Source organism: Geotrypetes seraphini, chromosome 19, assembly GCF_902459505.1.
Source record: "Geotrypetes seraphini chromosome 19, aGeoSer1.1, whole genome shotgun sequence".
NCBI lineage: Eukaryota > Metazoa > Chordata > Amphibia > Gymnophiona > Dermophiidae > Geotrypetes > Geotrypetes seraphini.
The window spans coordinates 7,309,269-7,336,361 of record NC_047102.1 but is presented as its reverse complement, the minus strand read 5'-3'; the positions used below and the strand labels follow the sequence as shown (position 1 = coordinate 7,336,361).

The 27,093-nt window shown below is 44.9% G+C and overlaps 1 protein-coding gene across 2 annotated transcripts in view; it reads right to left on the bottom strand.

Annotated features, from left to right (window-relative positions):
- Nucleotides 1-27,093, bottom strand: part of CD44 (CD44 molecule (Indian blood group)) — a 78,623-nt gene that overhangs the window by 36,761 nt on the left and 14,769 nt on the right. Inside the window, exon 2 of one of the 2 annotated variants that reach the window (XM_033928681.1) lies at nt 2,237-2,405. In XM_033928681.1, coding sequence (XP_033784572.1) covers nt 2,237-2,405 — 169 coding nt within the window. The remainder of the gene's footprint in view (nt 1-2,236; nt 2,406-27,093) is intronic. The other variant, XM_033928682.1, reaches the window with a different exon arrangement.

The window sequence follows — 27,093 nt, the reverse complement described above, 5'->3', positions numbered from 1 at the left end:
AGACCTCAATGGAGATGGGCCCCAGCTTTGTTGGTTGGTCCAAGAACTTTTCAATGGCCCCTCGTAGCTATATATCCAGGATGCTGCGTTTTCTGGCATCAAGTTTGCATCCCAGAAATACCAAATCTGTCATAACAAATGGGTGGACTACGAGACACGTCTTCCAACTGAAACAATGCTACAGATTTCGCTCATTGCCGGCTACACCCATTCCCAAAAAACAGATGCTACACAGCAACAAATGACAAAAAATAGCTTTTAATAAAGAGCAATTTCCCTGTGATTGAAGACTGAGGTATTCTTCCAGCACAGCTGTTTTCAGCGGCTTAATCTTCGCAGACGGAGCTTCCTGATTGAAAGTCTGCTTGCTCTCTGCTCTCTTTTCATTTTGCCAGTTAAAGCAAGGGAGTGGCATCATGGGATAATGACTAGTCCAGGGAAGTCCAAATAGGATAATGACCAGGTCAGCATTCAATTCAGGCACCAATCATGCAGTTTCGTTCTCCAGATACGCTCAGGGTGGTATTCAAAAGCAGCGATGCAGTCCATGGCAGCGCCGGCCCCATGAGTACCATTGGACCAAATTCACCGTCAATAAACGTGACCATTCGTCGGAACGACTGTTTCAGATTTGTTCTTCTTTGACATCTGCACATTTTTTAGGTCTATTGCACTTTGTCCGGGTTTTGAAAAGCTTTCATCTCTCAGTTGTAAAGGTAAGGAATTCCAAAGTTGTGGAGCTGTTACTGAAAATATATCTTGACGACGGGTTCCAATGATTTTTAAAGATGGAATTACTAGTAATTTTTGATTAGTTGAACGAAGGGAACGTGAAGTATTATATGGGATAAGAACTCTACTAATGAATAGAGGTTCATTGGTATTAAGAGTTTTGAATGTTAATAATAAAATTTTATAAGTAATACGATGATTAATGGGCAGCCAATGAGATTTAATCAAAAAAGGAGTGACATGCTCAAATTTCTTACCCTTATGGATGAGCTTAACTGCCTCAACAACAAATATCAATAAACCAAACCAGACAATCGAACACCTCCATGACCAGCGGTCAGCCAAACTCAGACCCTAGATTTCATTTCACAGAACAGAAGTCTTTTCAGCGGTTTCCTAAAGCTCTGAACATTTTGCTGCTGGCGAATGAATCCTGGAAGATTGTTCCGCTCCCGGGGGCTGGTGCAGTGGAAGAAACTGGGCTCCTTTTACAAAGATGCGTTAGGGCTTTAATGCGTGGAACAGCGCAAGCCGAATTGCTGCTCGCGCTGGGCCTTAACGCTGGCATTAGTTCTAGAATCGTAGTGTGGGTTTAGCGCGCTGAAATTTTGTGCATGCGCTAATGTAGAAGAAAGTAATTTTAAAAAGAACTTAAAGAGCTTTTTATTCACAGATGCTTTTAGCCTGTAAATTGCTTCTTTAGACCTTTTTCCTTTAACCTTCTCCCCGATGTTCTTTTATACATTGTTTCATTTAGTTTTTTTTTTAGTTTTGTTTGCCTGTTTTGTTTTATGTTTTAATATTTTGTTAAATTACATATTTTTAATACTTTGGTAAAATTACTTGTTATTTTATTTATTGTAATTCGCTTAGAAAAACTTTAATTAAGCGTTTAATCAAGAATAAATAAAACTTGAAAACTTGAAACTTGAACTTATGGAATTTTATATTTTGATGTATGTGTGGCTTTGGCCAGTTTTGGCCTTAAGTGGTATCCGTCGTTGATGCGACGTGTATGTTATATGTAATTTGATTTGATTTCTAAGTATGTAATTTGTTATAGTGTGTCTCTGAAGTGTTTCGTACGATAAATGCAATTCTTTTCTTTTGTATGTTAATATGTAACTCGCCCTGGATAAGGGCGGGTGAGAAATAAACATACAAACAACCCTGGGTATAAAATTGTGGATTAGATTAGGACACCAAAAACCCCCAAACATTCAACAACAAAATTCAGCGACTGATTGTAGACGTTAGGGGATAATTTTCAACTGGTCCCAGCTTAAAAGAAATTAAGAAACCTTGTTCCAAGCTTCCCTCGCCAAAGAATGGAATCCTGGTCTCCTTTGCATTTCTCGTGAAACAAAGTGCACTGGCTTGGGTGATATATCTTTAATATCTTTGGGTGATATATCTTTAATATCTAAAATATTCTTCTGTAAACTTGCCAAGATGAAGGTTTTGCGACTAGGCCAAAAGGCTGCCTTCTCTCAGAGCAACTTACCGGCATGTTTCAAATCCAATCGCATAAGCCCTCTCCAACTGCTTCATGGTAGCCAGGCTGGAGTTGAGAAGTTGGCAAAGCTCCACCCCTTCATCTCGAGTTAGACTGTAGCGGTGGTCCTTTTCCACGTGGAACACCCCTCTGTATCTGCAGGTTATGTTCAAAACTGCTAGGAAGACACAAAAACCCCAAACGCCATTAGTCTATTTCTGATAGAGCTTTTTAATTTTTTACATCTTTTTTTTTTTTTAATACTTTGTATAGTGCAAAGTGTAGGGTTACCAGATTTTCCATTTGGTAAAAGAGGACGCATGACTCCGCCCTGTTCTGGGACCGCCCCATTCTGCCCTTTTCTGCCCCTGGGTCCGCCTCCCCCCCAGCCCTGCCCCATTCTACCCCCAAACCCAGTCCCACGCAAACCTCGTCTCTTCGAGGCAGGGCTGGAGTGAATTCGTGCAGATACACTCCAGCACCGGCCCCGATCTCACCAGCTTTTCAAAACCCGGAAGAAATGCCAGGTTTTGAAAAACAACTGACCTCTTTAAAGGTAAACTAGCCTATAGAGAGTGATCAAAAAAAATGTGTATAAAAATGCTCAGAGATATGAAACTCTGAAGGGAAGGCTGAAAAACCTCCCTTGGGTGAAGAGTTTACCTTCCAGTCATTGTCATTTCATAAAAGATCTTTGATCACATACTCAAAGGCTATTAATTAAATGCAATCTAATTCTTGAAGCATTTCAGTTATTCAATATTTTCTCCTTCTTATATCATGCAACCGTCACTGCACTTTAAGGTAGATGAGATTTTCACTTAGCTCATAGACAGGATTTATGGGGTTACAACGTGGCCCCGTTTCGATTCCTGCTTCAGGAGACCCGAGTAGTACGTGTTCAAAAGAGTTCCTGAATGCTAATCATGATGATGTTATCTAACTTCGTGACTTGCAAAATACATCTATTAATAAAGCAAATTTAATATGTCAGGTATGAGTGGAAAAACTTTCAATACTCATATGCCTCATAATACTTTGGCTAAACAAGGATGAATTGCACAAACTCCAAAGAGAGTACATACCGCTGCTGAAAAGTTGGTGGAGTCAATTCTAAATGTTGGAACATTTGGAACATTTAGAATTGACTCCACCAACTTTTCAGCAGCGGTATGTACTCTCTTTGGAGTTTGTGCAATTCATCCTTGTTTAGCCAAAGTTGGAACCCCATAAATCCTGTCTATGAGCTAAGTGAAAATCTCATCTACCTTAAAGTGCAGTGACGGTTGCATGATATAAGAAGGAGAAAATATTGAATAACTGAAATGCTTCAAGAATTAGATTGCATTTAATTAATAGCCTTTGAGTATGTGATCAAAGATCTTTTATGAAATGACAATGACTGGAAGGTAAACTCTTCACCCAAGGGAGGTTTTTCAGCCTTCCCTTCAGAGTTTCATATCTCTGAGCATTTTTATACACATTTTTTTGATCACTCTCTATAGGCTAGTTTACCTTTAAAGAGGTCAGTTGTGTTTAATATCAATTATAAATTTCTTTCTGACCTTGTCCTTATATCTCAGTGTCCCTGAAATTACTAAAGAAAATTAGGTTTTGAAAAACGACATGTCTGGGAAAATCTGGTAACCCTTGCAAAGTGGTCTCGCCTTTAGCTTTACTTCAGTTTTTTAATAAACACCTGATTATTTCAATATAAATACTGGTCACCATGTCAAAATTTCAGCTTCATTGACTTAGATTTGCATCTGAGAATACACACACTGTTAAGAAAATGTTCATTGTCGTCCATTCGATAAGTTTCCAAATAAATGCAAAGGCAACTTCAGATGGGGTTACCAGATTTTACGTATGTAAAATCTGGACACCCCCTAGCTTCACTCCTCAGGCCCGCCAGATTCCACCCATCCCCGCTCCGTTACGCCCACGCCACGCCTCAGCCCTAGCCCCGCCCCTTCAGCCTGCTCATCTCGGTTGAGGAGGAGTGTATGGCGCAGTGGTTGAAGCTACAGCCTCAGCACCCTGGGGTTGTGGGTTCAAATCCCGCACTGCTCCTTGTGACCCTGGCAAGTCACTTAATCCTCCATAGCCCCAGGTACATTAGCTAGATTGTGAGCCCACTGGGACAGATAGAGAAAATGCTTGAGTACCTGATTGTAAAACCGCTTAGATAACCTTGATAGGCGGTATAAAAAATCCTAATAAAACTTGAAACTTTAAAATTTTCAAAGCCCGGACAAAGTGCTGGGTTTTGAAATGCCGTCCAGACATGCCCTCTAAAAAGAGGACATATCCGGGTAAATCCGGACATCTAGTAACCCTAACTTCAGGGAAGTGTGCTGCATTTAGACCCAAGAGACAGGTGAAGTTTGAACACCGCCAATGCGTTAGATCATTTTATTGTTACATACTGTGAGTGGGGGCATGGGTGTAGTAGGAGAGGTGGGGGGGGGTGTTCCACCCCCTCCCTGGTACCTCTTTAACGCTCCCGGCATGAACAGCAATCCCAACTTGCTGCTCGTGCCAGTGTGGGCTCTTCCTCTGATGTCACTTCCTGGACCCATCCCTAGGAAGCGACCATTGATGATTGTGACCTTTCTCAGAGGAAGCAGCGAGGTCGGAACGCTGCTCCTAGTGGAGGGGAGGAATATCTGCATCTGTTATCTTTGAGTGTGGCTTTCTAAAATCGCTGCGTCCTCTAAACATGAAGGGCTTTAGTCATATGGTCCTGCACTTGCTTTACAGATCCTCTTTCTCAACCGTATGGGAATTCCCTACCTCCAGACTCGGAACCCATGAAATCCCCCCTCCACGCACTACCTAAAATCTGCCTCCGTGTGGGCGATTTTCTTAGACCGAATTAATATTCAGATTTCAACCACCACCTCTGACTCATATGCTCGTTTCACATGTGCTTTTTATTTCTCCGAGCGGCCCGGTACAGTAGCCGCTACCAAGGAAAGTGGCCATGATGGGTCTCTACCATTTACCACATGATCTGATTTCACAAGCCACAAGACTCCGCCGACTTCTCTCTAGATTCCGAAATGGCCCCGGAGATGTTTTCTAGCAATTGCCCCCCAGGCATTCTACCATGAGCCTCTCTCTTCCGTGCTGTTTTTGCAAGGTGCTTCATTCGCAATGAGCTGGGGGGTGGTGAGAGCAGAAAACAGCTGCAAGACCTAGGCTTTCGCTGCCACCCCTCCACATCTCGGCAGCTTGTCAAAGAGACTTCTGTCACAGTCAGTGGGGCGGGGTCTCTTTAAAACAAAACCACACAGTCTTTACCATTCAGCTTTAACCAGTCTCAGATGCAGCTTCTCTGCATCCCAGCGGGACGATAAAATTGCTGACAGTTTCTCTAAAAGGTTTGATTACAGACTCATGCCACCACCAAATAGCTGTCTATACTATGTAGAATAATCTTCCATTTACAAAAAAAATAAAATAAACATGTGCTAGTAATTTGAAACATAGCCCAAGTCTGGGAGCCTCAGGCCAAATATAATCTTTCTTGGTGAAAAGAAAAAGAACTCTTTCTGCGTTTTAAGTCATACTGCTAAAGCCACTGCACAGATCACAGTTGCCATAGAGATCCTGAAGTGTTTTTCTTCCCTTCTTTGAGGTCTAACATGCATTGATACATACCACGGATGTGGTAAATGGCGAGTGGGGGCAGCAAGACAACAAGCAAAACCCAGCTAGAGCGTTTTCTCTTTTATCTCAGCTCTTTCCTGTAAGCTTCTGTAGCTTGTACTAACGAAGCAGAGGTGCAACCTTTTCAACTTTCAAGAGCTTCTTGCCTTTGACCTCTCTGGGACACTTTTACTTGCACGGAGGGAAATCATCATTCTCGCCTTAATCTACCCCCCTCTGTGGTAGCAGAACTGCCGAAGTACCAAAGTGCTATTTCTATAGCGCTACCAGACGTATGCAGCGCTGTTCAGTCACGAAGGAGACAGTCCCTGCTTGAAGGAGCTTACAATCTGAACTGACAAAATGGGATTAGGGATACCAGATGTCCAGATTTTTACCTGGATGTGTCCTCTTTTTAGAGGACTTTTGGCTAGATTCACTAAGCCCACCGATGAAGTTACGACCACTTAGCGACCCCTTTGCAACCCAATTTTCCTCCGACCCGATTCACTAACCTCTGACCCGATCATCCTCCGATCCACGCATGCAAATGAGGGGGAACAGCATTCAAATGTAGGCAGGCAGCGATTCACTAAAAAAAAAAAAAAATGAGGGGCACCGACTGGGCTGACCGATCAAAACTAAGCGACCGCTGAGGTCCTTTCCGACTGCCTTGCCTTCTGCCGCCCTGCTTCTCTGCCCCCGATCTCCTGTTCTCTGTCCCGATTCGCCTGCCCTTGCCCTTGGTTTTAATCCACGGGTTTAAAGCGGGTAAAAAAATGGGCTTGCGAAGAAAAAAAAAATAGTAAAGTTTCCTGCTCTGCCAGGCACGGAGGGCCAGCGCAAGTGCAGACCATCTACAGCACAATACCAGAGGCTGAAACATTTCACACTACTTTTTTATTCAATTTTCTATACTGTTCTCCCAGGGGAGCTCAGAACCGTTCACAGGAATTTATTCAGGTATTCAAACATTTTTCCCAGTTTGTCCCGGTGGGCTCACACTATCTAATGTACCTGGGGCAATGGGGGGGTTAAGTGACTTGCCCAGGGTCACAAGGAGCAGTGTGGGATTTGAACCCACAACCTCAGGGTGCCCAGGGTGTACATAAGAAACGCCTTCACCGGATCAGACCTAGGTCCGTCTAGTCCAGCGATCCACACACGCGGAGGCCCAGTTAGGTGCTCCCTGTTGGAGACCCTGATTTCCCAATAAGAACATAAGAAACGCTCTAACCACTGCACCACACACTCCCAGGTAGCCAGCCTTTGGCAAACTCAGTCATCCATGACTTGTTCAACAGCAAGGCTTCATCCTGGTTCTCAAGTTTCAAGTTTTCAAGTTTCAAGTTTTATTCATTATTTGATTAATCGCCTATCATAACTACTAAGCGATTTACATTTACAGAAAATACATGATAAAATTAACAATAATATAATAAAAATCTAAAAATCATTTTAAAAAACTAGACAAATATAGACAGGAACCATTGGGATAGAGGGGGAAGAAATACAATTTATAATAGGAAAGAAGGGAACGATAGGGTAAAAACATAGAATGGATGGGAAAACAAAATATTTATAGCTGACTGAAGTGAAAGGGAGTTGTAAAGAGTAATTGGCATTTCAATTAAGAATTCTCATGTTTTAACACTCCCACAATGCATTCTGTTATCTTTTGTCTTGGAGCAAGATGCACGTAGAGTAAGCCTGCTCCAGCGAATGCTACAGATAGATCGATAACTTCGATATTGCGCCATCCTACCTTACAAGAGGTTCATTTCAGAGAACAAGACTGTGCTTAATATAGTTTATGAAAGAAAAATAAAAAGCCCCCCACGAAGAAATTAGTCATGTTTCAGTATTTATCTCAGAAAGTGTCTCTTATCTGAACTGCTCTCTGCAAGGTGATTTCTCAGTAAAAGCAAACTGAGCACAATCTACGCCACCATCTCTGCTTATGCTATGGCTGGGAGGTGCCAGCGTGAAACCAGTTGCAGTGTGCATCCTGTGGGTTGATTCACTGCATTAGGTGGAAAATGGAATGGAGGGGGGGGGTGCGGAGAGGGAAGGAAGCAGAGAAAGAAAGAGAAACCGCAATTTGTAAATCAGTTCTTTAAAAATGTAGGAGAGGGTCCAAGTTAGAGTTACCAGACATCTGGATTTCCCCTTTCGAGGACACGTCCGGGGGTCCGGACGGCTTTTCAAAACCCGACACTTTGCCCGGGTTTTGAAAAGCTTTCCTTCGTGCAGGGCAACCGCGCATGTGCGGATACGACGCGATGATGTCATATGTGCCTGTGTGTGACATCATTGCGTCGTAGCCACACATGTGCGGATGTCCTGCCCGACGAGAGAAGGCAGTGGGAGGGGGGGGGGGGCTACAGCAGGATTGGAGGCAGGGCTTGGTGACGTGACGGGGTGGGACGGAGCAGGCCTGGGGGGCCCGGATTTTCCAGGAGGAAAATCGGGTAACCCTAGTCCAAGTGTACCAGACAAGCCAAATACCATTTCACCATGTTTGATGCCCAAGTGGTATTTAAACTAAGCTAAAGCTTAAACTAAAACTAAACTAAACTAAAACTAAACTAAACCTTAAGTTTGTATACCGCATCATCTCCACAGAAGTAGAGCTCGGCACGGTTTACAGGAATTGATATAGAAAGGAACTCCCAAAAAAGTAGATGAACTTGGTACAGAGAAGTTTAGAGAGACTTAGTATATCGAAGAGGGAGAGGTCGTTACATTTTAGAGAAAAGCCATGTTTTTAGATGTTTTCGGAAGAGTTGGAGGGAGGTCAGGCTCCAAAGCAGGATAGTAAAGCTGTTCCAGAGTTTGGTGATCCCGAAGAAGAGGGATGTCCCTAATTTTCCTGCACGGGATATGCCTTTTAAAGAGGGGAAGGATAGTTTGAATTTTTGAGTAGATCTGGTGGTGTTGGGATTCGAGGAGTTCCAAGATAGTGGAAAAAGGGGAGGAAGGATGCCGTGTAGAGACTTGAAGGTTAGGCAGGCGCATTTGTAGTGAACTCTAAGGATTACTGGGAGCCAGTGAAGCTTAGACAGAAGCTTAGCTTTATATACTGGGTCATCAACCTAAGGAAGCTCGACACGGTTTACAACAATTAGATAAAAACTGAAAAAAGTAATAGCAAAGGTTTCAAAGAAATTGAGGGGCAACAGGCCCAGGACAAATATCAGAAAGTTCTGTTTCTCACAGCGAGTGGTGGACGCTTGGAATGCTCTCCCGGAGGAGGTTGTGTCGGATACCACCATTCCAGGGTTCAAGGGCAAGTTGGATGCACACCTTCTTGCAAAACACATTGAGGGATACGGGTAAACAAGGTCTTTAGCAGGGAACACCAGGATTGGCCTCCGCGTGTGCGGGTTGCCGGACAGGATGGACCTAGGGTCTGATCCAGTGAAGGCATTCCTTATGTTCTTAATCAATCCTCCTCAACCAGACACAGAAGAACCCACTCGCTATTCTCTCACCCATCATCCAAAAATGTCAAACGAAAAAAACTTTATGACAACCTAACTGCCTCCAAAGCAGCTAAACTGGACAGACAAATCACCACCCTGTTATCTTCAACTACAAACTACAAAACCTTCAAGAGAGATATTAAAACCATACTCTTCAAAAAACACATAAAACCTATCCAGCACGACCAATCCCAACCCAACATCCAACACTCTCTATACCCTTAGTACTCTCTAATATTCTTCTATTTACCAAACGTTATCTAAAACCCCATAATTCACCCTATTCTCATCTCCTAAAGACTTCTACTTCCCATTGGTAACTCTTTTCCCAACATTTTTATTACCTTAAAATTTTATGTCATCGCTTATTCTATTCCTTCAAATTTTGAATGTAATTCTTGTTTTAGTTTGGATGTAATCCGCCTTGAACCGCAAGGTAATGGTGGAATAGAAATCACTAATGTAATGTAATGTAATAATGTTTTTAGAAATTTACGGGAAGATTGGCAAGAACTGGAGCTCCTCAGAATTAAGGAGAGTTTGTTCCATAGTTGAGAAAGTTTAAAAGCCAGAGAGTGACTGAAGATCTTAACTCCTTTAATTCCTTTTCTAGAAGGAAGGGAGAGTCTGAATTGTTGGATGCCTCTTGCAAAGAAAAATCATAAGTGATGAACAAAATAACATACATATTATAAAGACAAACCAATTGGACATCGAACACTACTAACATGAACATATCAATCCTGATCAAGTTGGAGTTCTTACTTCATCTTACGACATCAATACATTAACCCTTAGGGTAGAACAGTCGATGCTGTGAACCTAGAGAGAAGATACGATGCTGTTTGAATAGTGGAGCGATTGTATCATAGGCCGTGGCGTAGCGAGGATGGCAGGCGCCCCTCCCCTGCCCTCTTCTTCACCCCCACCCCTACACGCTCCTTTCCCGCTCCCCTCCCACTGCTGCATGCGCAGCTTTCCTTGCCCACAACGGTCTTGGCGCGGGCAGTCCCCCTCAACCTGCTGCCGTGCCCGAATGGGCTCTCCCTCCGACGGCACTTCCTAGGCGCGGGAAGTGACGATAGGAGACGAGCCGACGTGACAGCAGGTTGGAGGTTGCTGCTCATGCCGGGAACGTTACAGAGATACAGGGGAAGGGAAGCGGTGTGTGTGGCAGTAGGGGGTGGGAAGGAGGGCGGGTGCCATGCCTCTACGAAGACGGCACCCGGGGCACGCCCCCTCCCCCTCTTACTATGCCACTGATCACAGGGTTTATTGTCACTACAGTTCACAGTATAAATAATTAAACTTTACAATCAAAGCAAATAATAAAAATCCTAACCACTGAGCTCCCAATAAGTGCACAGATCTTCCTCCTCTTAGCCACCAGAAAAGCCTTAAACAGAAGCTTCTGCTGAAAGGACAGATGTTCTTGCTCTTCCTTCAAGTCCCTTCCACCCATGGACGCAAAGCGTGAAAAGACCCGGTCCCTGAGGCCGGACAATTAAATTTCCTTCAGAAAGGGACTGCTAAAAAGAATGCCATCCTGGGATCTCAATAATCAAGAGGAAGTTGATTTCTCCTGTAAATAATTTAGATCAGTGGTTCCCAACCCTGTCCTGGAGGACCACCAGGCCAGTCGGGTTTTGGGGATAGCTCTAATGAATATGCATGGAGCAGATTTGCATGCCTGTCACCTCCATTATATGCAAATCTCTCTCATGCATATTCATCAGAGCTATCCCAAAAACTGGCCTGCTGGACAGGGTTGGGAACCACTGATCTAGAGCACGACGTCCTGATTCTAAACATGAAAATTAACATTTTAAACCGAGCCCGATATACGAGGGTTCTTCAGAAAGTTTCCGCACTTTTCGAGGGAAATGGGGTGGGGGGGGAGGGCGGGAGAAGTGGTAAGAGGGCGTTAAGTTAGTAGGACGCTGGGAAAAAGGTATCGCAGAACAGGGCAATTATGTGGAAAAGATTTGCTTTTGGAGATATTTGCTAGTGTTTAAAAAATAAAAGCGTGGAAACTTTTTGGAAGATCTCGCGTAATTATGGGTCGTGTTATTGAGATAGGGAATAGCTCGACAGCTCAGGAATGAGTTTCTAGGTCATACAACCATGTCTAATAAACAGTAGTACTGGAAAATGTAAGAAACATCTAATGTTCAGTAGGATGCCGGTAAACTCTATTCAGAATTTCCATGGGGCGGTGAGCAAGTGACTGTTTGAAGAGCAATGCCTTTGCTTGTCTTGCAAAGCTATGCGTAAAACAAGTCACTGCTTATTCATTATGAGCTGCTCAGAAAACACGGGATCTGAGCATCGTCTTAAGATGTGCATCTGCTTGGAAACAGTTGCTATGCGAAACATCCCGAGAGAACATCTTCCTATTAATTATAGGTTCGACTTTTTTTTTTTTTTGGTCCGTGTTGTACATTAAATAATATTTTATTTTCAAACGCTCTGAACTGCAGGCTGTTCGTAACACAGAACAGCTGCGACGGCAAACCAGGATTTCACTGAAGCATCAAGCAAAACCAGCCAAGCCACAGCGAGGCTCCTTAGTAGAAAATATTGGCCAACTGCCGCGCTACGAGAGCATCAACCCAATGACAAAAAGAAGGGCAGATATTTAGACCCATGGTCAGGTGGTTCCATGAGGACAACAGGAAGTGCCTTTCACTAGAGAAATGTGTTAGACAGTAGCGGGGTGGCAAGATTTATTTGTATTTCTGATATCCTAAGCCAGTGTCTCTCAAACTGTGTGCCCCTGAAGAGATTCCAGAATTGAACTTTATTTTTAAAAATTCCCTTCATAAGTACATGTACATCGCGCATCTGCAAGAGTCTGTCAATGTTATTAGCGTCTGTGTGCGTAAGGATACAACTGCCCAGACAATCTATCAATCTTTCTGTTCAAGATGACTATGCTTGGAATTGTTATTTCTGAAAAATTAATAAAGAATTAAAAAAAAAAAAAAACCTCCAATTGAGCATTGGTTCCCTTGGGGGGGGGGGGGGAATCAAACACCAAGCTAGCAATGTTACGAGTGATGTAAGTGTGGAGAGCCACGGTTTACAAGCTCAAGAAGATGCGCCAAAAATCAAATGTACTATGCAGGAACCAGAGAGAACAGCAAGGTCTTGGCAGGAGGAGGAGGGAGGCCGATGAGGTTGTTTCCCTTTCTAGTGTGGCTGATAAACTAACAGCTGGCAGCGCACAGGGATCTGAGGCCCCTCCTCTTAAATATACCAGACTTAGTTGATTTAGAGATTGGGCTAGTGTATAGAACACTGATCGCTGGTTCATACTTAAATTAATAGAGTGCATAACAGAGAGTTATTATATATAGATGTATATATGCGCACCAGAATAGGCCCTGAGAAAACCCTTTGAGGATCTTTTACAAAGCAGCATTAAAAAATGGCCTTTGCGTGCCCGTTCTCAGGTCTTTTCCGTGCACTGAGGCCATTTTGAATGCTGCAATAAAATGGCTGATGCTCTATTTTCAGCGCTGATGTCCAGCGCTAATGTTGCCATTAGAGAATGGGCCCTTAGGGGCTGAGTCTACTATAGGCAGCAGAATGCTGCTTGGTTTGGGGGGGGGAGGGGAGTGTCCCAGGAGCTCCACCCTAGCCCCAGTGGAATCCCACAGCGTGTCTTCTCCTCCCCCCCCACCTCCTCCCACGCAGTGTCAGTGAGCAGGCCTGCCCCCGGAAGTAGAATGAAGTGCTCAGGGAAGGCCTGCTTATCGACGCTGTGCGGCGTCTACCCGAAAATTTAAAAGTACAACACCAGGCAGTGGGTGGGAGGGCAAGCACCTAACAAAAGACCGCCAATCTTTGGTCTCCCCCATTCTGACACCTATGGATTCAACTGTATAAATGATACCTAGTGGTGCCCATCTCCTAAGCGCCATTTGGCGCAGCTGTCAATCAATCGTTAGGCGCCATTGTACCTAATTCAACTTAGGCACCAGTAAATTAGGCCAAGGTTTTCCTAGCTTAGTCTACCAGCACCCAGTGGTGTAGTAAGGGGGGAGGCAAAGGGGGCGGTATGCCCCAGACATGGCGTAGGTTGGGTCACCAGCACCCCTCTTCCTCTCCCTATCCCTATCCCTCTCCACCCCCACCTTTTCCAACGCCTTCCCTTGCCATGCACGCGCCCCCTTCCCTTCCCCCGTATCTCTAGTTGAAGCTGTTGCTCGCGGCAGTCAACAACGTGCTCCTCATGACCCCCATCGGCCCTCCTGCTGACGTCACTTCCGGGTGCCGTGCATAGGAAGTGGTGCCAGAAGAAGAGCCGGCCGCGGCAGTGACAGCTCCGACGCTCATAGGAATTCTATTGGAAACACTATATTATATATATGGATGACACTATATTATGGTAAACAAAAGACTCAACACAAATCATGTTTGGGCCCCTAAGGTCGGCGTCAGGAGTCTAATCACGATACTGGTTCCACAAAACTATATTGCTCTGGCTGCTTAGACCAAAATGAGCTTTAAAAATGGTGGCAAATTGATAGCTGAACACTCAGTGGTGTACACATAGTGATTAGACTCCTGACGCAGGACTTAGGGGCCCAAATACAATTTGTGTCGAGTCTTTTGTTTACCATAATATAGTGTCATCCATTTGTTTCTACAGTAAAGTTTCTACATGTCACTATTGCCATCCTGACTTTTTGTCTCCACCACTGTTTTGTGCTACAATTAACACTCAACAGCCTGGTTTTGTCCCCGATTTCAATGGCGGGCAAGTTCTAGAATGACCAGAAAAAAACGAATATAAAACACAAGCGTTGAATACGTGCCAGCGAAACGCAAAATTCAGCCACGATGACCCCAAGTACCAAGCAAGATCCAAACATTTACATCAAAACTCTCCTGGTGCTTTAGTCCATCACTAGAAGTTCGTCTGCCAGCCATAAGACCCAGTCTCCAAGCAGGAGAGGGTTAAAGTCAGGAAGCCCCATCAGAAAATGTCTTAGCACCGAAGCTGAAACTAAATAAGAGGGCTGTGGAGTCGGTACATAAAACCTTCGACTCACTGTGACTCCTTTATTTATATATCTGTACACAGTAGGTGTTGTCCTACATGCAAGGTGTGGCTTCTTGGAATTTTGGTTTCATTTATGTTTATCATTTTTGGTCAGCTATTATGGATTTGTCATTTGTGCTCTGTGTGTGTGACCGAGGTAGTTTGTTACCATGATTTTTCTATGCAGCATTTTGTAGTAATTTGGCCTGTTCAGTTGTGTCAATAGTGGAGAGGATATTCGTGAGGAGGAGGGGAGGGGGAGACGGGGTTTTTGTCGATCCTTGGTCTGTATTTGTGATTTATAAAATGACAATTGTACTGAATATTGTTTCTTTTTATACGTTAATAAAATGATTTCAATATAAAACCATAACTATTCCAAGCTTGTGTGGATGGGATCGGACAGAGTTCGCGGAGGCAGTGTCAAGAGTTCACGGGGATGGGAACAAATTATGTCGCTGTGTCGTTCTTTAGGTTCCTCTTTCACCAATATAAATATCAGAAAATATATTACATTTTGTTACCATCCAAGAGCTCGATATCAAAATATATTCTACAAGTAAAACATGTCGTGAAAAAAAAAATGGGTTAATCAAATTATTATCTGTGAAATAAGAAACTTAGAGCGCCTTACCGCAGGCTGGTGAGGTAAATGCTCCAACGCTCATTTAATTGCGATGAGCATCGGAGCATTTACCTCACCGGCCCACGGTAAAAAGCTCTTCTGCGGTTTAGTAGAACCCAGCGCTAAACATTATAATATTTGCATTTAACTCTATTAAGTGTTGGAGTTGGCACATTTTCACCGACTCCGACAAAAATTGCCTCCGACTCTGATGCCGACTCTGACTCCACAGCCCTGCTAATTACAGGAGGAAAGATGCGCCACTGGGTATTATCTGAAACGGAGAATACATCCTGTTCACATCAGACCGTGAAACGCCGATTTGTAAATTCCAGATGTGGGGTTTCTTCACACCACTGGAATTTGAATAGAGCTGCAGGCTGTTTTGCCCTCCAATAAGTCCGGTATGCAAATGAAACTCAGTCAAGAAAGCCTTTTTCTTTCCCTTCCTTCCTTTAAGACCCTGGTAAATTCCGGCTCCCGCCCCCTCCCACCTGTGCGAACAGGTCCAACACTGAACTAATATCTAGAGAGGCGAACTCAACCCCAGAGAAGGCAGCAGAGAGCAGTGAGCCAGCTCCAGATTTTGCAATCGTCACGACCATGTGCTATAATACTTCCTTTTCAAGATAACTATCAACCAGTCTTTTAAAGCAGATCTATAAAGCTCGTAGGAAGATATAGCACTTGATTTGTTTAGGATCTTCCACTGGCAGTTGACGTCTATTACCCACAAATACAGTTCAGTTTTTCATTGATCCGAAGTTTATATATATATAAATATTTATTTTATTTTAAGCGTTTATATTTATGTGTGTGATATTTTGTTGTTGTTTTTGTTTTTGTTATTTTGTTTGTGTTTTAACTATGAATGTTATTCTGTAACTCGCACAGAACTAGAGGATGGCGTAAGTAATTAATTTTTAAATAAATATACCACCTATCAAAGTTATCTAAGCGGTTTACAATCGGGTACTGAAACATTTTTCCTATCAGTCCCGGTGGGCTCACAATCTGTCTAATATACCTGGGGCGATGGAGGACTGAGTGACTTGCCCGGGGTCACAAGGAGCAGCGCAGGATTTGAACCCACAACCTCAGGGTGCGGAGACTGTAGCTCTAACCACTAGACCACTCCTTTTATATTAGTCATTCTCAAAGACACTGCTCCTGACATGAATCCATGATTCACCCACTTCATCTGGATCGAGGCGCTGTATTGCCCAATTGGCATAGTAAGGGTGAGCGGCGCTCGGGACAGTCGTGCCCCTCTCCGCCCTCTTCCCCACCCCCCTGCTGCGCCTGCACACCTCCTTCCCTTTCCCCCTACCTTTTTACCTTCTCAGGCGGGAGCAGCGTGCCCGCGTCGGTGTTGGCTCGCCCTTTGACGTTGCTTCTTAGGCGCGAGTCCCAGAAGTGACATCAGAGAGAACGCCGGTGCCGACGCAGGCGGCAACCTCACGCCGGGGAAGTAAAAAAGATTCAGGGGAAGGCAAGGCAAGTGGACGCAGAAAGGAGAGGAGTGGGGGGGAGGGGCAGAGAGAAGGAGGCGTTCTGCAACCTTAGCAAGACAACGCCCGGGGTGGACCACCCTTGGGCTACCAGATTTTACTTTACCAGATTTACTTTACCAGATTTTACCCCATCCCGTTATGCCCCAGTCCCGCCCCTCCGCTGGCTGTTCTCATCGGGCAGGAGGGTGTGTGAAGGTTTTGAAAAGCAGTCTGGACCCCCGGACATGTCTTTGAAAAGGAAGATGTCTGGTAACCCTAGACCTTCACCCCTTACTACGCCAGTGCTCGGATCTCAGGAACTTCTAATCCATGCTACGTATTTAATGGGGGGGCTATGAAGCCCTATCAGTCCAAATGTCAACCCTGCTATAGAAGTAAAATATATGCTCTCCAGTGCCTGAAACTCCCTTCAATTGTTCCTATATGTCTCTTCTACTAAAACTAGCGCCCTGCTTGAAATGTAGTATCTGAACAATAATCTTGCTTTATGTGACCTTGGCTTCATGCGCTGACATGCCACATGCTTTCCAGAGACAATGCATCAAGAAAACATTCTGAATTACAAGCTGTTCTCTGTCTCGGTCAGTTTCCACAAGAAACCAGTGCAGAGGGATCCTGCAAGACCCAAATTCGGTTTGAAATTCAGCAATGAAACACCGCTTTGTGTTTCATTTTATCCAAAATTTGTTTGGCACTTTTCACTAAAGTCCTCACGTAGAAGGAAGACTGCATCATTGTCGTACACAAAGTCCAAACAAAAAGAGCTCGCGAGTTCAAAGCAAATGGGGAAGATGAAAATACGAAAGCATGTGGCAAACTTACCCGGTTCCGGGGGGGGGGGGGGAGAAGACCTTTTAGCCAGAGGCACAATTTTGTGTATGTGGGCCACTGAAATCAGTGTTGCAGGTCTCCTAGGGCAGTGTTTCTCAACTTGACCCTTGGAGTCCCCCCTTGCCAGTCAGGTTTTCAGGATATCCACATTGAATTTGCATAAACTTGATTTGCATGCACTGCCTCCATTATATGCAAATTTATTTCATACGTATTCATTATGGATATCCTGAAAACCTGACTGGCAAGAGGGTACTCCAGGACCGAGTTGAGAAACACATGCGGCCGGCCAGGTACTATTTTGAGGCACAAGTTTTCTATAAAGAATCATTCTTTATACCGTAATACCGAGGGCCTCAAAATAGTACCTGGCGGGCCTGCGGGCTGCGAGTTTGAGACCACTGAGATAGAACATCAATGAAACATAATAATGATAATGTAAAGGCTCCTAAAATTACAGAGGCTACCAGCACCTCGCATCAAAAAACCTATAGATCAAGTCCCATGTTTCATTACATTACAGATTTCTATTCCGCCATTACCTTTCGGTTCAAAGCGGATTACAAAAAGAGTTATGGAAGAAGGGTTACAACGTTAGATCAGAGAAGGTTTCCAAGAGAGGGAAAAGTAGGATCTGGGGTTAGGGAGGGGATGGTAAGAGGGGGGTTAAGCTTTATCATGGTATTAAGCTTTATTAAGGGATTTCTTGAAGAGTATAGTTTTTATTTCCTTTCTGAGCATCTTGTAGTCTGGGGTTGTTGTCAACAGGTTGGAGACTTGGTTGTCTATCTTAAAGAAAAGGTGTTTCTTCAACATTTTCTTAAAACTACTCAAACTTGTTTGCTGTCGTAAATAACCCGGAAGTTTATTCCACTCAACACACGAAAATATGCTAGCTCAAGGGTTGAGGTGAGAATCCCTGATATGAAGGGATCAGTACAAATAGGAAAAGGTCTATAGTTTCTATAAACGACAATTCTGTAGTCTATTAACAAGAAGTTTCAGAAAGACACGTAGTGCTGATTTTACACCAGGGCTTGGCCTACAGGTGAACCAATCCAGCTGGATCACCGAGCTTGCTCTTTCGAAAACATTTTTCTTTTCCGCGTTTCAAGTACATTTTTATTTTGGGAGCCACATATCCTGTGTGCGATGTCTGCCTGAGCAATTGAGCTGAAGCAAGTGAAGGAGTCTTCAAATCGCTAAAAACGTGATAATGTATTTCTTCTTCCCTTTTCCTTCCCCCGTTAGGAAAAGAACCTTGGCACATGAAGGTTATATATCTGTGAAATATACGTTGATTTGAGAGGTCTATTCTTGTGTCATAAGATTGTCTCGGATTAATCAGAATAGCATATGCAGAAACAGCTGCTCACAGCATAAATCTGAGGCCTGAAGTGGTCTGACTGGATTTTCAGCTTTGAGCCCCAGGTCAGTGCAGACTTGACGTGGTAATAATAAACCACTTTAGTCACAGAGGAAGTATGTTTTGACTATGGTTTTCCCCAGACTAGTATAGTAGATAGCAGACTAGGTAGGCCATATGCAGGGCAGGATTAATTCTTCGAGGGCCCCTAGGCACACAATTACACTGGGCTCCCCTGGCCCTGCCCCGCCCCCTGTCATGTCCTGCCATCATGGAAACAGGAAGTAGGCATGATCCGGCAGAGGGAAACAGGAAGTAGGCAGGATCCGGCAGAGGAATGCCCAGAGCCGGCAACAGCAGTGAATTGTAAACGCTGTTGCTGCCCGAAGAAGTTCATGACGCCAGGCCTTGGAGCACCAGGGGGCAGACCGGTTCTCTCTCCCCCCCCTCCAGTAGCCAAAATGTTCCTTTTCAGAGGGGCCCCGACACGGCAGCATTTCTCACAAGCTGCCGGAGGCTACCTCAAAATTTTTCCTCTGCTGCAACTTCCCGTTTCCAACAGGGCAGATCGCCGCAGAGGGAAAGCTTCGGGGCAGCCGCCGGCAGTTTGAGAGAACGGCTGCCATGTCAGGGCCCCTCTGAAAAGGAGCATTTCGCTGTTTAAGGGAGCTGTTTAAGTTCGGACCGCGAAGCCCCCTGGATCTGTGGGGCCCAGTGCAGCTGCCCTGTTTGCTCCCCCCTAACTCTAGCCCTTGGGCCCCCCTGACAATTTCAGGCCCTAGGCACGTGCCTCCTAGGGCTACCATTTAATTCGGCCCTGGCCATATGGTCTTTATCTGCCTTCATTTTTCTGTGATTCTATGGGGCTCATTTTCAGAGCACTTAGAATTACAAAATTCCATAGGTTACTATTAGGGGCTTTTTCAAAATATTAAGATATCCAAAAAAACGGCATAAATCAGCACTCGGACGTCCTAATTACCTGCTTAAGATGTGATTTTGACGTCTACCTTCGTAGGCACCTACTGGCACCTGCTTTTTTAAAAACTGAGCTTTTAATTGGTTTTCAATGTGCGGTCAATTACCACACCAAATTAAAACCAATAAAAAAAATTAAGTTAGGTAGCCGTAGGGCGCCGACCGCCGCCTAATTTATGGAGCCCATGGTGCTCAAAACTGCAATTTTGGGCAGCTGCCCAACTTGTGTGTGCCATCTAATTGCTTAACAAACCAATTAGCACTGGTAATTGGACACAATTAGCGGAACTAATTGGCGCAACAACTGGGATTGAGGCGTGCATCTTTAGAGCTGCTATTGTATAAAGATGGGCAGATGAATGTCTCCGGTCGGATTCAAAAAAGGGGGCGTGGCCACGGGAGGGGCATGGGCAGATCAGGGGCATTTCTAGGAATTGTGCAGAGTGTTGCAGAATTCTGGGGATCCGTGCCTAATTTGGGCATGGGGGATTTACATCGGGGTCCAGCTGGTGTAAATCCTTCTGCCCAAAATTGAGTGTGGATTCGAGCACTAAGCGTTCTTCTGCAAACGATGCCCTACATCGATTGCTATTTATGGAACAGTGGTTAGGGTGCCTTTTTTGGCACCCAGATTTAGGCCTTTTTATAGAACTGAGTCCTTATTCCTACGGACTGCGTGATATTTAGCGCATGCTAATCTAATCTTCTATTTGTGCGCCGGGCATAGCTAGGCAGGCTCGAGGCGACTTAGAGAGAGAAGAAGACAGGAAAAAAGAGAAGAGCAGGGGAAGGGAGGAAGGGGACAGGGACGGGCAGGAAGGGAAGGTGACTGACAAGAAGGAAGGGTACAGAGAGATATTCCTTTGAAGTTCAGGTATCAAAGAGAAAGGTTTTCAGTTTCTTCCGGAATAAGGTATAGCTAGGCTCTGTTCTGATTGTTTCTGCCAGGTCGTTCCGAGTTTTCACTCCCAGGAAGGTTTAACATGGAGTGAAAAATACGCATGCCAATCGTTAGCGCACCTTCGTAAAAGGACCCTTAAGATTTGACTGATCTCTTTTGGAAAGAAGTTTCTCGTTCAGTATCTGCCAGCTACTTTAGAGTCAGTCAAATGTATAGAAACGGGTAAACTTGCAACAAGTCAACAGAAGAGTGATAAAAAAAATATGTTGCAACAAAACAAATCACTCTAGTCTAGATCAGTGGTTCCCAACCCTGTCCTGGAGGAACACCAGGCCAATTGGGTTTTCAGGCTAGCCCTAATGAATATGCATGAAGCAAATTTGCATGCCTATCACTTCCATCCTATGCAAATCTCTCTCATGCATATTCATTAGGGCTAGCCTGAAAACTTGATTGGCCTGGTGTTCCTCCAGGACAGGGTTGGGAATCACTGGTCTAGATAATATTTATAAATGAGCTGTTTAGATGGTGTAGGTAGAGATGCAAACAAGATTTGATATGCTCAGAATCATGGAGGTGGTAACTGGGGAGACCCCAACATTGCCGCTTCACCACCCAATCATCGCATATGAAACGATGAACAACAACTTTCTATTGTAATTTTATTAAAAAAATGCCAAAAAGGCTAAAGATCTTAAATGGTGTACGTCATATCGTTTAAAAGAACTCAGCAAACTTATCTCGTTAGCTTGCAGGTTCCGACGTGCCACGTTTCGTTCCTGCCTCGGGGAACCAACGAAAATATATAAAGAGTTTTCATATGGTGGGCGTCATAGATTCAAAGGTAGTAACACGTGGCTCGCATAAAGAACGGAGAGCATTTCACACAGCCCGCCCCAGACGCCATCCTCCTCTCCGTCCTCCCCTCCCCGCTACGCGCATGCGCCCCTTCCCCTCCCCCGTACCTCTTTAATTCTCCCGGCGCGAGCAGCGTCACGCACTTGCTGCCCGATTCGGCGTCGGCTCTCTCTCACATCACTTCTGGCTCCCGCGCCTTGAAAGCGGCATCGGAGAGAGAGAGAGAGCAGATACGAAGCGGCTGGCGAGTTCGTGATGCTGCTCATTAGAGGTATGGGATTAAAGGAAGGGGCGAGGAAGGAGTGGGGAGGCAGAGAAGAGGGCGGGAAGGGGGCGCCATGCACCCTAGCTACGCCGCTGAGCAGGGGCATAGCTACCACTGAGAGAGGTCGGCGAAATGACCAGGGCCGTCCAAAGGTAGGGGCCACCTGCAGCTGAACCCTCCCTTTGGCGCGCCTGGGTCCAGCATCTCCCCCGTGCCCAGCTGCTTACCTGACCACTGGGTCCTCCAGATGCTGCAGCTCTAAAGCAACTTCCTGCAGGGGGCAGGTAAGTAGGTGGGCAACGGGGGAGAGCTGCCATATCCAGAGAGGCACACATAGGTGAGGGTGCATGGAGGAAGTGGCCTTCTGCCCAGGGCCCACTGAGTTCCAGTTATGCCACTGGGACCAACGCTATAAAAATACCAGAAACCAGTTTGGCATATGGAACGGCTAAAACAAACCCAGTGACCCGACACAGTCATGTTTAGGCATTTGCAGCAGGGGTGTGACAATAGCATGCATAGAAGCTTTTACCTTGGGAGGAACTGACAAGTGACAGCGGGATCTGGAGAGTCCCGGTTGTCGCCCTTAACCACCCCCCACCCCTAAACCCATTGCCCTCTAAGAATTCACACACTCAGATATGGAAAAATGGCCGCAGCTCTATTTATTGATCAATAATAATAAACCAAATAGCTTAATATAACATTGCATATATTAAGCATCAATTAACGAATTAATCATCAAGTAACATCACCAAGCTCCTCCCGAGATACCAGGTGTACATTGAAAGATATTGCCCTCGACCCCGCCACATACAGCAAGAGTCTGAGCGGTGGCATGACCCCCATGCCCCTTTAACCGGGTCACCTGATCCCAAGGCATGGCTCCCAGCACCCAGTAGCTCGGGAGACCTGCCCTCTCGAGCTCCCATCACCACCAGACAACACGGGAAGGCGGGAAAAAGCCACCCTGGAAGGAGCCGAGTCCTCCAACGTCCCGGCTTTAAAATTTGCCTCCGCGCCATCACTCCCCATCTTCTTCCAATCCTCTAACCACCTTACCGTGGGAAAATTCCCCTGCCCAATGCCATTACCTATCGCTCCTTAACACTCCCCCCCCCACACACTACCTGCTTGTCTCCACGGGTGACATACGGGCCTCTCAGCCCTGTGTTATCCTACGCCCGTCGGGCTACATTTTACGCCACATTCTCTCCTTTGTTTTTTTTCTATTTTCACCTATAAATTGCAATCGCCCCTTTTGAAAGCAGCGGTAGTGGCTGTCTCGTAGCAAACGCTCCGATGCCCATTAAATCCCCACGGCCATGAGAGCGATTGCCGCAGCAGCGGCCACTAACGCGGCTTTGTATAAGGAGCCCAAAACTGAATAAGACTTAAGAACATAAGCAATGCCCCCGCTGGGTCAGACCTGAGGTCCATCGTGCCCAGCAGTCCGCTCACGCGGCGGCCCAAACAGATCCAGGACCTGTGCAGTAATCCTCTATCTATACCCCTCTATCCCCTTTTCCAGTAGGAAATTGTCCAATCCTTTCTTGAACCCCAGGACCGTACTCTGCCCTATTACGCCCTCTGGAAGCGCATTCCAGGTGTCCACTTAAAAAAAAATAAAGGACAAGAAAGGCCAGACTTTATACATTGACTCAAACCCCCTAATGCTTGTGAGAGTGATATTTTCAGGGAACCAGTGAAACATCCTCCCCCCCACCCCCCTTTTACAAAACCGTAGCGTGGTTTTCAGCACCGGCGCTCATAGAATTTCTACGAGCATCAACGCTGTCACCGCCACGGCCGGCGCTAAAAACCACGCTACAGTTTGGTAAAAGAGGGCGGGGGGTTGTTTAATAAATACATTTCTGTTTTGTGTCATATGCCATATTGGTCCGGTGGCTAAATTGCTCAATTATAGACGTATTTATATCATCGGAGGAAAAAGAACTCAGACACCCATAGATACGGCATATACATCACATCTTCTTATAGGAATTGCTCTATATATTTTTTACCGACCTTAAAAACCTCTGTGAAAGAGTAAACTTTCAATTTTTAAAATTACTTTTCTCTATGGGCACCTTTTACTAAGGTGCGCTAACGGATTTAGCGTATATCAAAAATCAGTGCGTGCTAGATCTGTAAGCGCATCTTAGAAAAAGAAGTCCTTCGTTTACTATCACCGTCAGTATAAATTTGAGCCACTGAAGCACTTAACCTTCAAGCCCGACAGGGCCACCGTTAGACCATGTGGCTTCCTTAGGGCCCTTAAGGGGTTCCAGACATATTTAGGATAATTGAATTAAGTCACTTTCATATGTATTTATTTATTTTAAAAATGTATAAGAACATAAAATTTGCCACGGCTGGGTCAGACCAGTGGTCCATCGTGCCCAGCAGTGCACTCACGCGGTGGCCCTTCTAGAGTCTAGCCTTACCTGCGTACGTTCTGGTTCAGCAAGAACTTATCTAACCTTTTCTTGAAACCCTGGAGGGTGTTTTCCCCTACGACAGACTCCACCACTCTTTGGGTAGGCCATATGCAGTTCTCCACCACTCTTTGGGTGAAGAAGAACTTCCTTATGTTCGTACGGAATCTATCCCCTTTCAACTTTAGAGAGTGCCCTCTCGTTCTCTCTGCCTTGGAGAGGGTGAACAACCTGTCTTTATCTACTTTGTCTTGAATCCCTGGAGGGTGTTTTCCCCTATACAGACTCCGACAGCGTCCCAGTTTTTCCACCACTCTCTGGGTGAAGAAGAACTTCCTTACGTTTGTACGGAATCTATCCCCTTTTAACTTTAGAGAGTGCCCTCTCGTTTTCTCTGCCTTGGAGAGGGTGAACAACCTATCTTTATCTACTAAGTCTATTCCCTTCATCATCTTGAATGTTTCGACCATGTCCCCTCTCAGTCTCCTCAAGGGAGAAGAATCCTACAGTTCTATGCGGATTATAATAAAACATCCAGAAAGATGAAAGACAATGAAGTAACGGATGATAATCTTACACCGCAAAGCAAGGGAAAGCCAACAACACCTACAGTACGGCTACACAACAAGCAAACACAACAAAGCATAATACAGTAAATAAAGGAAAAACAATTAAATAAATAACAATAACCTTAAGACATTATTTTTCCACCTTCTCCAGCTATGCTGAGAAATGCTATTTACAGTGGTCTAGAAAGCTGATGGGAGACTTAAAAGGGATTATTACGCCTTGAAAAAGCTCTGGTGAAACATGTCGGCCAGATAATCCCTACCTGTATGACCACAAAACAAAAGCCAAGTACATTTATAAGCTATTTAAATCAACGTCAACTTATTTATGGTTATTTATGTGTATTTATATGAAACGCACTTTTTTTTTAAACAAAGAACCGGTGAAGAATTGACACGTTAAGCTTAAGGCAGTGAACAGTGTGAGCCTGGAGTGGTGTCGCTGAGGTTCTTGGTGGATATTTAAGAAGCTTGTGAAGATATATGTTCAAGTCTTAGCTGGATATACCTATATGAGTAATAATTTAGGAGAAATGACTGTTGGCACATCAGTCCCTTCTTTAGTTTGAAAAAGTGCGCAAAACCAGAACAAGTTTTCAGCTGTTTCCTAAAATGTAATACAGAGGGAGCTTGCCTAAGAACTAAAGGAAGGTAGGTAGGGCCCTGCATGTAAAATTCCAATCAGTGTAAAATGTATTGATATGACAGGGGCAAAGTTTGAGCACGCCTAGGGCCTGCCCTACTACCAAGTAGACCAGGTAGACACCTAGGGCAGCAGCAAGAGCCTTCCATTGCCTCCCCTCCCCATTTTCTTCTTTGCCAGCCCTGAGCTTAAAGAAGACCGAGTGCTACATGGACACTGTAAACACCAAGAACATAAGGATTGTCATACTGGGACAGACCGAAGGTTCATCAAGTCCAGTATCCTGTTTCCAACAGTGGCCAACCCATAGAAACATAGAAATTGACGGCAGAAAAGGGCCGCGGCCCATCAAGTCTGCCCATACCAATGACCCACTCCCTGACTTTTACTCCCCTAGAGATCCCACGTGGATATCCCATTTTCTCTTAAAATCTGACACGTTGTTGGCCTCAATCACTTGCTGAGGTAGCTCGTTCCAATGATCGACCACCCTTTTGGTGAAGAAGTATTTCCTGGCATCACCATGAAATATCCCTCCCTTGACTTTCAGCGAGTGCCCTCTGGTGACCGAGGGCCCTGTAAGACAGAAGATATCATCCTTCACCTCTATACGTCCCGTAATATACTTAAAGGTCTCAATCATGTCTCCCCTCTCTCTTCGTTCCTCCAGTGAGTACATCTGCAGTTTTTTTAGCCTTTCTTCATACGTGAGATCCCTGAGCCCCAAGACCATCTTGGTAGTACCTGGCAGAAACCCAAAAAGTAGCAACATTCCAGAGCTGAGTTGTCATAATGCGTCATTCCACCAATGCCTAAGAGCCAACCTCATCAGTGATGTCACAATGGATTCATTGTCCTATACTTGGCTCACATAAGAACATACGAGCTGCAATACTGGGACAGGCCGAAGGTCCATCAAGCCCAGTATCCTGTTTCCAACAGTAGCCAACCCAGGTCCCAAGTACCTGGCAGAAACCCAAAAAGTAGCAACATTCCAGAGCTGAGATTGTGACATCATAATGCCTCATTCCACCAATAAGAGCCAACCTCAGCAGTGATGTCACAATGGCTTGGTTGTCCTATACTTGGCTATTATAAGTACATAAGAATAGCCTTACTGGGTTAGACCAGTGGTCCATCTAGCCCAATATCCTATTTCCAACAGAGGCCAACCCAGGTCCCAAGTACCTGGCTAGATCCCAAGCAGTAAAAAAGATTTCATTTACTGGAGTTCTTTATATTTTTTATCTTTGTCTGTTGCCTCAATTTGGTGTAGGCCACAATTGCCAATCCATCAAGTTTTAAATGATTAAATTCAATGGAGCTTATATACTATCGTGTTTAATCATCGACCAATGGTATTTTTTATTTTAAAAATAAATAGAAAGAAGGTATCAGGCTGGGTCCAGTGGGGGCCTCCACGTTTCACCCCAGCTGCTATGGGAAAAAGCAAGCAAGCCGCAAAACGTTCCAGGTTTATTTATATTCTGCATATCCTACAATTCTATGTGGATTAGAAATTATTCAGATTCTCAAGCATTTTTCCCTATCTGCCCCGTTGGGCTCACACTCTATCTAATGTACCTAGGGCATTAAGTGACTTGCCCAGGGTCACAAGGAGCAGTGTGGGATTTGAACCCAGAACCCCAGGCTGCTGGGGGCTGTAGCTCTAACCACTGTACCACACAC